At 38.9% G+C, this 12,113-nt stretch overlaps 1 protein-coding gene across 1 annotated transcript in view; it reads right to left on the bottom strand.

Annotated features, from left to right (window-relative positions):
- Positions 1-12,113, bottom strand: part of LOC124289541 (A disintegrin and metalloproteinase with thrombospondin motifs 7-like) — a 135,334-nt gene that overhangs the window by 12,629 nt on the left and 110,592 nt on the right. The window contains 12 exon segments of the mRNA XM_046726123.1: positions 1,454-1,574; positions 2,042-2,150; positions 2,152-2,170; positions 2,885-2,990; positions 3,762-3,825; positions 4,578-4,723; positions 5,743-5,835; positions 7,101-7,257; positions 9,201-9,344; positions 9,759-9,908; positions 10,434-10,558; positions 11,966-12,049. Of these exon segments, the coding sequence (XP_046582079.1) occupies positions 1,454-1,574; positions 2,042-2,150; positions 2,152-2,170; positions 2,885-2,990; positions 3,762-3,825; positions 4,578-4,723; positions 5,743-5,835; positions 7,101-7,257; positions 9,201-9,344; positions 9,759-9,908; positions 10,434-10,558; positions 11,966-12,049 (1,318 nt within the window).

Raw genomic sequence — 12,113 nt, forward strand, 5'->3', positions numbered from 1 at the left:
ACCATCAGAATGAGGATTCCATTTTTCATATTAAACTTATATATACCTATACATGTATAGCTCAACTTGATAACACTAAAACCTGTCATTAAACATGTTTGCCATCATGTGGAATGTCTGGGTTCAGATCCCCACATAGAATCAAACATCAGCTGTATTGTCACTAGGGCTGCGCAATATAACCGGTTTACCGGTATTTACCGGTTCAGACATGAAAACGATACGTACTGCAATAAGCTGATCAAGAACCAGTATTTTGACATGCATTCAGAAACTTCGTAACACTCGGAAATCTTCTGATATTTCCTTGTTTCATTTGTGCCAAATGTTATTTAGGTTTTATTTTGCCAAATGTTAAAGGTTTTATTTTTAAAGCTTATTCAAGCACAGTGATTTTGACGTCTTTTTGCTTTATAAATCAAGCATTTACTCGATGATAATTAGTTTTTAGTTAAAAAAACCTTCTTGCAATATATTGCAATACATATCGCAATATATGCTTTCGCATTGCAATATATCGGAATATGAAAAATCTCCGCAATACCCACCCCTAATTGTCACTAGTAGATTTGGCTAAATATGGAATCAGCTATATTTTAATGTTCAGTCTAAGTAAACTTAGGCTCAGTATTATTCGTTACACTGCTATACTGAGTCTAACAAAACCTTGTGGAAGGTCGCATCAGATAACCTTTTCAACTGACCAATCAGAACACAGCTTACCAAATCGCAAAAGTTGACATTCGCACATACCTTTTGAACTTTTACCTCCCAAAAAGTTTGTACCGAACTATTCCAAATGCTATAGAAGCCCCATTGTGTATACTACTGCTATTTTCCGTACGGTCGGTTCCTTGTGAGGCACGCCACAGCAGTGAGTAAGCAGTCGCAAAAAAATAGCATTTTGTCAGTATTCAAGCATGTCAGCTTGCTGAAATATTAGCTAATGACAGCCATGTCAACAGAAACCCCAAAGCGTATATACCGCAGGTCAAATAGCTGTGTTTTATGCAATGTTCATTTGTTGGGAGATCAGTGTTGGCAAACGAGGAAGGGAAAACCCATTTTGTAAGTCCTGCCCAAACCTAAATAGTAGCTGTAGTCTGATTTGCTAAATCAGTTCGTCCGTCTCGCATTTGATTGGACGGTCATAGGTCGCTCAAAGGTTACCTGACGCGACCTTCCACAAGGTTTTGTTAGACTCAGTATAGCTGTGTAACGAATAATACTGAGTCTAAGTTTACTTAGACTGTGTTAATGTTTTGCTAATTCATCTTTGAATCATGATATGCAGAAATGTTCTGCTCATGTAAATGACTGAACACAATGTAGTAATGTGTTTGATTATTGAGAATCTCACTTCTATGATTTAACTAGATATGTGGAATTCAAACAAAAAAGACATAACAGCACAGCCAAACATTTTTTGCTGATATTTCTGCTACATATTTACCTAATTTATCTGTTTCATTGAACTGTTTCTTGACAGTCTTGCAGGTGGATCCATCACCATAGCAGACCCCACATCGGTCCTCCACAGCGCTGGAGTCAATGATCCAATCACAGCCTACATGCTGAAGGACCAACACATCATCATATGTAGTCAAACTATTACCAACTGAATACATTTCCATTGGGCTACTTTGACCATTCTTTATATTTATATATTCACTTCACCTCTGATGTGAGTTTAAACTAAAACACAGCCTAGGAAACTGTACATGAAACAACTGGTTCAGTATTATTAAGCATTGAAGTTATTGCATTGTTATTGGTACAATAATGGGTACTGGGTATCTAATTTGTCCTGGGTTTCTTACAAGGAAGCAAATTTAGGGTACTAGGGATCTAACCTGTCTTGGAAATGCTACAAGAAAACAAATACTGGGAACTGAGTATCAATTTGTTTTTGGATTCCTACAAGGAGCAAATGTAGGGTACTAGAGATCTAACCTTTGTTGGAAATTTTACAAGAAAACAAATATTGGGAACTGAGTATCTGTCCTGGAATCCCTATGCTGTGTCATCGGATGACACCTACCCGACAACGCCCACTGATACACATGTTCCGACCACCAGGGATGCAGGGAGTGCCATCAGTAAGCATGTCCTTCAGCATGACCGAGAAGAACTTGTCTACAGGTTTACAATGCAGTTGGCAGGGGAGTGTCTGAAACAATATATTACCTCTGTTTAAAATATACTTCTTAGTTAAAAACTTTAGGAACAAGAAGTAACAAAAACCTTCAGAAAACTGTTACTGTAAACATTATCCCCTAAATGTTTTGAACAGCATTCAAAATAGATCAGCATGGTAAAATCTACAAGCATTGGAACACAGGCCCCCACTGCGGGTCAGAAAAACGATAAACTAGGCCCCGGTTTAGTATCAACACCCCCTACTATTTTGGTCAGAAAATCGATAAACTAGGCCCCGGTTTAGTATCAACACCCGCTACTATTTTGGTCAGAAAATCGATAAACTAGGCCCCAGTTTAGTATCAACACCCCCTACTGACCCGCAGTGGGGGCCTGTGCATTGGAATAGTGCTGAACAAGGATCTTTAACATAAGGTGACTGCAATCTGTTTCTATTTATTTTTTTACCCATCAGTCACAAACTGTTAAAATACCATTGAATTTAATAACCTTCTTCCATTGGCATAAAATATTAAACACATTGGTGTTTTGGTTTCTTTAATTTCAATCTTTAGTCTGACCCACACAACTGTCAGAGCCCAATTACAAACTTTAAATGATATTTTATGGCAGCTTCTTTCAATATCCCATAAAGTTTCACACCAGTGCTGAGGCAGCACCAAGATGTTCTTGAAAGGGAAAGAGTGGGTGGTACATAATCTGGGGATAATCTACAGGTACATACGTGGTGTCAGTACTGGCTCCCATTCATGCAGGCCTTCCTTGTAGGGGATGCGGTTGAACTCTGAACACTGTACATGTCGGAAACTGGGAGTATCATCCGGGCAGGGCTGTTACAGACAGACATACAGAGCTGTAGACAAGCTGCGTATTTGCGTATAATACGCTATAGAAAAGATTAAATACACAAGACAAATATAAGTGTGTGAAAAAACACTAAACAATTATGTTTACGCTATGTCAAAATAACAAAACGTATTTACGCAATACATCAACATCATGTTGCGTATTGTATCAATTCAAGCCAATCAAACTTAAAGTTTTTCCATCTCTAAATATTCGCAACTAAAAGAATTTTGTATAATTCTAAATGCAATTAAAATATGCAACACAGACAGAATACCAATCATGGTTTGTTAACCCTTCACTGATAAGCGTTCACTAATAGCCATCTTGGTATCGTGTTTTCCACCAAAACGAATGTAGACTAAGGCACATTGTATTTCTTACAGCACAAGTAGATAAAGCTCTATTAGCTATAATTTAGCATTGTTAGAAGGATTTTGTCTAATTTAATTTTTGAATAAAAAAATGTTGCACCTCATATGCTTATTTGAAATGAATACCCGGATTTTGAAATGATGGTGGGTATCTAAGAGTATAGATACCCTCTTAAGCATTCATTAAATATTTTCCAGCTTTCATCACCAGCTTTGAATAGCGCTGTGGTGATGAAAACTGGAAAATAATAAAGGAACGCTTGAATTTTCCTGTGATCCTTTATTTGTTTGTCTCAGTATATGATTAGAGATTATAAGAATAATTATTCTGAAATAACCTGTTGTAAGGAATAAACAAGCCAATGTGTTCTTAATACTTACATCAGTCTTGCAAATACGATAACGTTTCCTCTCTCCAATACAGTATCTCCCACCATGGGAAGGCCTTGAAATTAGACAAACATAAATTAATCTTAGCTCCAGTAACAAAGGAAGATGTTATTGAAGGTCAGATGTTAAGATATTTCCCAGTAAATGTGCTAAGAGCAAAGTATAGAATAAGGTAATGAACCTTCTTAAATATTTGAGCACTTGGTAACCCTTCTATTGTGAAACACAACATTGAGGGCTATTAAAAAGGTGTTGTTGAATGGTAAATGTCATGCTGACTTGAGGCACTCAACAAACTTGATCCTGCTGGTGTTCTTTATTACAGAGTGGTTGGTTACTTGAGTTTTCAGATTTTAGATTGTTTCATATTACTTAAATTTGAATGAGATGTGAAGCATTTTATTCAAGATAAGAGGCTTAAATGATTCACCCAAACACTACATTTGGTGTTCCACCCTAACACTTTGTGATGTATACATCCCTGGATTTCAGACTTGTATACACAATCATATAATGATCTCAGCATAATTTTTCAGCCAATGAATACACTTGAATACCCTTAACAGGAGTCAGTGAGTTTGGTTTTATGCCAGTTTCAGCAATTTTACACATTGATGAAAAAGTGAGGAATCAAACACTGACATTTTGTGATAAGCCACAGCTTTAACCACTTGGTTACTCCTCCGCTACCAATACCCATCTTGATAGATATTCATGTTAAATTTGCAAGACTAACAGATAAAATATGAATGCAGTTAAAATGGGTGTACAACCAGATGATCTGACTGTGCATAAGGTAGGACCTACGGTGGGTTATCACAGTGCCGCTGAGAGTAGGAGATGCCTGCCCCACAGGACCGGGTGCATTCCGTCCATCCAGCCCACTGACCCCACTCCCCATTGATGGCCTGGGGTCGTTCACCAATCTCCACACACTGGCCACCGTAACACCACTGAAAGCAAACAGAAGTAATGTCACATTTCATATCATTTCCAATAAATTTAATTTTACCAAGAAAAGTAATGCTGTTTCCTTATACATTACAACTCATCAAGGTCCGGGTTAGAATTGGTCTTCAGCAACCCATGCTTGTTGTAAGAGGCGACTAATGGGATTGGATGGTCAGACTCGCTGACTTGGTTGACACATGTTATTGTATCCCAGTTGTGTAGATTGATGGTCATGCTGTTGATCACTGGAATGTCTGGTTCAGACTCCATTACTTACAGACTGCCACCGTATGGCTGGAATATTGCTGAGTGCGGCGTTAAACAACACACCAACAACATTACAAAACATAATGTATTGTATTATATTTCTGCTTATATCTTCTCACATTTGTCTTTGCTCATTATAACAGCATTTTTCAGGTGATGTTTTTATCAAAAGTCACAACTGCAGTTCGTAAAAACAATTTAACCATATTTTCTTCTGAATGCATGGTTCATCTGCATATAAACCTTCCCTTCCTGTGTGTAAGAAAAATGGTTTACTGTCATAAATTAACATACATTAACCTATTTACATTACCAAATCTATTCTCCTGATTCTGGGCTAGAGAATACAAGATCATGTTATTGAGTACCTAAATGAATATCGAAATTTGGAGATTAATGTTTCATAGTTCATTTACATGTCTCTCAAGAAATTTCAACCCAATTTTAGACCCATTGGTTACACAAAGCAGGAGTTTATTCACTTTGTGAATCTGTTTGACCGATCTTATTGAAGAAGGCATGTTATTTGGTGGTAGGTATTTGTCGGAACCTAAAACCTAGTTAATAAACTAAATAGGAGTCCTACTCAAGTCTAGAATGATTTGGCAATTCTAAAAATATGGCTTATCCTGTGCTCCATTTGGATTTGCTTTGTAGATCAATCTATTTCTATCAGAATCAAAAAAAGATAAAGTTTATTTCTGGGACTACATGTCAGTCCAGGTAGGTATCTCAACAATCCTCTGTGTCTCACCATGTCTTTCCCACATAAGGTGCCCTCTGCGGCTGCCTGCAGTTTGGTGGAGCACTTGTTGTCAACTCGGCACCACAGGGTGTTGCACACATTCTGGAAACATCAAACATGGTTACATTAACGCAATACATACACAGAAAACTGAGTCACTTTCTCATCTAACTTTACAAATAAATTGTCATAATTAACATCATTATTGAAAAAGAACTTAAATTAATGCTTGATTGAAACATTCTAAACTTAATTTTGTCATTTCATCTGCAGCATACAGTCTAACACTGCTGATGCAAATTTTTGGGGATAAGGATGTAGTTGTATAGTATAACCAGACATTATTGAGAATTTTAAGAATATGTTTAATTGGATTTCTAGTATAAACAACCTTGACCAGCTATCAAGTGCTTGGTTTCATTCAAGAGAGACAACTCCGTTAATCCTTTTTCATTAGTTTGTGAAGAGTTATCCCCCTTTGTTTACTTGCTAGCAGACGACATTTTCAGTGATCCTCAGTATGGATGATTTAGAGAAGAGGAAGTTGATTTTAGAGTATTATAACAAGGACATCAGATCAGCTAAAGTGATTTCACTTAGAACAGGCATCCCTTTGTCCACTGTTTATCGTTTTTTGAAAAATATTGCAAATGGATATGGCATTGAGCACCAGGGAGGCGCAGGTAGGCCCAGAAAATTGACTGTTGGTGACAGGAGGCGGCTTGGTATTCTTGTTTCTAAAAACAAACAAAGGCCTGGTTTCGGACCCAAAATATGACATTATTAGATTGGCCAAGCTATAGCCCTGACCTAAATCCAATAGAAAATGTTTGGGGACTTATGAAGGAAAGTGTCAATAAGAAAAATCTGACAAAAATTGCTGAAATGAAAGAAGAGGTGGTCCGATATTGGGACAGCATGGACCACGACTTTCTAACTTCTTTGATCAGTAGTATGCCCCGCCCCATTGAAGCTTGCATTGCTGCCCATGGTGACTTGACAAAATGCTAACTGTTCACCTGTCTTTGAATCTGGAGTTATGTTCTGCTAATATTCACATTTAATACGTGAGTAATGAGTGAATTTTTTTTTTAAAATTACAATCTTTAAATTCTCAATAATTTCTGGTTGTACTGTACAGAACAATCTTGTGCTATGACTCTCATTGGTTTAGGTTTAGGAACATGAGCTACGATCACCTTGGCACTTACATCACTTTGTACAACCACACCCAAGAATATAGTTCTCTTATTTCCTCTTATCCAGACTTCAACACATCCAACTCGACCTTATTACATATGACTTATCAGTATCACACAAGATGGTAAAGAGTACAACAGTTCAGGGAGAACAGAAAGGTTACCTACCTCGATGACCTCAATCCCTTCACACAGTGCAGCATGGCTTCCATACTGCAGTCGGCACTGATGGTCAGTGTCGTACATGATGCCTGCTGGCTGCAACGGGAACTTGAAATCAGGGTGATGTCCAGGCTCATCGTCCAGGCAGTAACCCCACTGACGGCTGACAAACAGAGGAGTATTAAACATCAATGCCAGAAAATAACAGTCTTGGTTATCCCCAGACTGATCGTCCAGGCAGTAAACCCACTGACAACTGACAAACAGAGGAGTATTAAACATCAATGCCAGAAAATAACCAGTCTAGATTATCCCCAGGCTAATCTAATGCCCGAAGTCATACAAATCTAGTTCTGCCATGCAAGGATGACCTGCTATCCAACCAGACAATCAAGTGATTGATGGGCAAAAACTCAAGTGACTCCAGCTTTGATTGGTTTCCTTGTTGTCAGGGGGTACATTCATCTGTATTCCAAACTGTTTTGTAGTTGTTGTTTAATCGCCCACTCCGCCATTATGGACCAGACAGTCCAGTGACTGACAGTCTGAGCGAAAATCCATGTGTTCAGAGTATGATGCCACAATATCAATGAGTAGTCAGTCTGTCACAGTCCCTGAACCACATTATTTTCCCTCCCTTGAGCCCTGAATGAAGCAAGTCTACATTTCCTCAGGTTCAGGAATCACACATATCACTGGGGATCCTTTTCAATTTAAATGGGATTTTTTGTTACTATCAAAATCATATATATTCAGAGACTAAGCGTTAGTATGATGGGAAGTGTACAGGTGGAGATCTACCGGTATTAGATCCAGCATCACTTACCCCCTACAGGGTACAGTGTGTGAAGTGGATGTCTGGAGTTGGATTGATGATTGGACATTGTTTAACGCCGCACTCAGCAATATTCCAGCTATATGGTGGTGGTCTGTAAATAATCGAGTCTAGACCAGACAATCCAGTGATCAACAGCATGAGAATCAATCTACCAGTACGCAACTGGGATACGATGACATGTGTCAACCAAGTCAACAATCCTGACGATCCGATCCCATTAGCTGCCTCTTACGACAAGCATGGATTGCTGAAGATCAATTCTAACCCGGATCTTCATGGGTCCTGATGTTGGAACAGTGAAATACAAACTTATATAATTACTCACTCACTCATAAACAGAACTGGGATGAAGAAAATAGAACTACTGTAACTTAGACGGCTGCTTGTGAGAAACAGAACACATGCTTTTCTCACACATGTGGATGTTAGAAGGGGATGGGTGTAATCTTTGTTCATTTCCTAAATGGGAGTTGGCTTCTAAACCTGACAAGGCTTCTACTCACACAGTAACAATACATATACACTGCTGACTGAAGTAAAACGTGATATGTTCCACTGTCATAATTGGTCGCAGCACCACATTAAAACAAACTATTTCCACAATATGTTAAGTCATTAGACATTACTTCCTCTTTGAGTTATTTTTCCTGATGTAGTGGAATGTGTGGATTATTCAAAACAAATTTGCCTGAAAAGGGCTTTGAAAAGAATGTGATCAATATTAGTAAAGTGTTACCAGAAGAGTAATCATATGTTGGAAAATGTGGGTATGTATTATGACTTAAATATTGAAAGGAAATGCATCTGGAAGAATGAAATTATTCTGATCGACTCCTTCAACAGATCAATGGAAATCAGCTGAATCAATACAAGCAGCAACACCCTACCATAGTTGATAATAATCACTGATGTAAATATCCCATATCGAAAGTCAAAGGTCAAGGCCATATGTACTCCCATTGATGAGAATGGGTATGAGTGAAAAAACAGGAAAAAAAGCCTGGGGTTAGATCCAAGGTGGATGATTCATAAGAATGACCCAGCGCGATCAAATCCGCAGATCCATGGGAAACTCTCATCCCTGTACTGGTCCAGGAGTTCACACCCATGGATTACTGAGGGTATCAACTGGACCATAGGGGACAACGGTAAAAGGATCCATAACAGAACAAAGAAGCAGTCATCCTTAAAGGTATCGTCCGTTTACAGTTGCACCATGCTAGACACCTGGGAAACTACCCCGACTATTTGCTATCTACATGACTCACTCCAGGAACTGTGTGATGGACTGGCGGCTACAGTTGGACCAGCTCATGGGGGTGGAATCGGCTATGAGATGCGGCGCCATCACAAACTGTTTTCCCTTGGGTGCTTCACACTTGTTGTGAATACCATCATGCTTCATGCCAAAACTGGAACAATAAATGTATGCTTAAAATCTTTGGTAAATAAATTTCTTCATTAAAAGTAGAATAGCTGAAAATGCTTGACTAAATTGACTGAATTATGTTTTTCTGCTATAGCCACAGATTGGATGATTTGGCCACAATATGAAAAGGCTTGAAACCTGAGTGATCATGTAGATTTAGTTAATTGTCAGTTTCAATCTGATACACCCCAAAATCAAACCACACATACGATATTTTCCTATCTCAATATATGAGTATCCACCAAGGATCAATTACTGGTCTAACTACAAAAATTCCTATCCATCCATTTTATCCCTATCCTTCCAAATCCATATACTGGTAACTGTTGCCAAAACAACAACATTTTTGTGATGGCCTTATCGCCTTAATCAAACTGAAGTATGATATGCTGTTTACTTATGGCCAAGCTCGTGTGCGATGGTGAAGGCGAGAGCCAGTCCGGTATCTTCGTTGACACTGCAGGTGCGATGAGGTTGACACATGCCTGCAACCTGGGCCAGACCAAGTGTACTGCATGGCTCGTTCATTCGGGAACAGATGTTGTGTCTGAAATATCACATTTTACTACCTGTAGACTTGCATGAACTGTTAGAAAACTGGTAACAGGATGAACTTGAGTTTCTCTGCTACAGTATTTGAATGCAGGGATCCCCTGAAGCTTTAGCTATAGATACTGACAAGGAAGAAATGACTCTTGTGTTGGTTCAATGAGACAGTCAGAAATATTTCAGCTTTATAACGACAACCTCTAAAATATTTGATTCTTGACCAAAGAGTCCTGTCACTGATGCTGCGAGCAACGACCCACATGTGGCAGAAGGATGGCGCACAATCAACAACATCATGAGTCTGAACAACCATTTGATTTGGTCAGCACTTACAACCATTACAGAAGGATGCAGAAGAATAAGACTTTTTGGACTCTTCTGCAAACAAAAAGCTAAATATAACCATACTTATAAAACAGGAAAAAGATTAACCTTTGGTTTCAGAACTTAGATTTTGTTCAAGATGCAAGTGGCTTAGTAGATGGGGCTGTTCTGTTTATTATCAAGATACACAAAAGTTTACCTGGTGAGAAGAATGGCAACATCATGATGGTTGGGATGGTCATCGTCACGGAAGTTCATCTTCTTCTGCCACTGACAGAAACTACGGAGGGTCTTGTCAGCATGATGCATGATGGTTAAGTCCTCCTGTAGCAAACAAATCATTTACATTGTTATGAAGACAAGGCCCCCCCCTCGTCATAAAGATTAAGACTGTCTGTACATCATCTCTTTCCAGGTAATCTCTGGACATTCTATAGACTGGGGCATCTTTGACGTCATTTAGACTTGGTCAACACTGATCATCATGTTGATGATAGGGAGCGTCTTGTCATTGTATTGATCCTTTTTAACAGAATAACATAGTCCCAAACAAGTTTGTAATACTTTCAGAAAACTTGAGGAGTGAGTTTAGTTTTATGCCACATACAGCAATATTCCAGCTATATGGCAGCAGACTTTAAGTAATCAAGTCTCGACCAGACAATCCTGTGATCAACAGTATGAGCATTGATCTACGCAATTGGGATACGATGACATGTGTCAACCAGGTCAGAGAGCCTGTCCACCCGATCCCATTAGTTGCCTGTTACGACAAACATGGGTTACTGAAGATCAAATCTAACCCGGATCTTCACGGGTGGAAAACTTAGGATGGTGCTATACTTTTCAGACATAACATTGCTTTAAATGAGTTAATTCATAATGCTGATAACTGATGTAACAAAAATGAAAGAAAATATATAGCGAAAAGGCAAGCCTGATTCACCTAAACCTCAAGTTGTTGGTTTATTGTTGTATTTTCTTCAGCTCCAGCATGGCAAGGAATACCAGTGGAATCTTAGTGTCTCAAGAATTGATAAAAACTGGACCAATGAACCAACATGTGCTGTTATCTGTGAGCTGGTACTTGTAACACAAGTGTTCTGACTTGTTATCTGAGAGTGACTACTTGTTATCTTAGTGTCTGTACATGTTATCTTCTGTCTACTGGGAAACACAGACACTGTAATGTCTTCAAACTTGTCACAACTCCAAACCAAGTGCACTTTCACAAGCAACAATGTTCTCCCCAAATCTCCTCAAGTACATTCATCCTGTCTCAGAACACAAGTAAAGTACAACTGAAAAATGATGAATTAGGAAGGAATATGCAGGACTAAACTCTTACCACGAGAAAACTGTAACTTGGACAAACCAAAGTTTCTCACAACAGTGTTTAACTGTTTAATAATAGTCTCTCTGTATAGATGATTAGAAGCTTTACCAAGATGTATCACATACTTCACACCCTAGTGGGGAATTTGCTTTACTTACTTCACAGACTATGGGGAAAATGCTCTACATGCTACTGTCTGTCTGTCCCATCCGTCCATCCGTCCGTCCATCTGTCTATCTTTTTGCCTGTCTGTTTGCCTGTCTGTCTGTCTGTCCGTCCATCCGTCTGTTTGTCTGTCTGTCTGATACATGTACTTACAATGAACCATGCAGGGTGACCAATCCATGGTACACCACGACTGTCCAGTACAGACTGAGTGTCATGGTGCCACCTACCTGGGGCTCCTCCAGCAGGATGATCCTGACAATCACAATATTGATGGCGTTGCCGATGGTAGCATCATGGAACATTGTTGCAACCTGCAAATATGAAACATCTCTGTGAATATACCAGGGGGAGACTCCACAAGTCACATCAACTAGA

This window comes from Haliotis rubra, unplaced genomic scaffold (genome assembly GCF_003918875.1).
Source record: "Haliotis rubra isolate DU_JTF1 unplaced genomic scaffold, ASM391887v1 Scf112, whole genome shotgun sequence".
NCBI lineage: Eukaryota > Metazoa > Mollusca > Gastropoda > Lepetellida > Haliotidae > Haliotis > Haliotis rubra.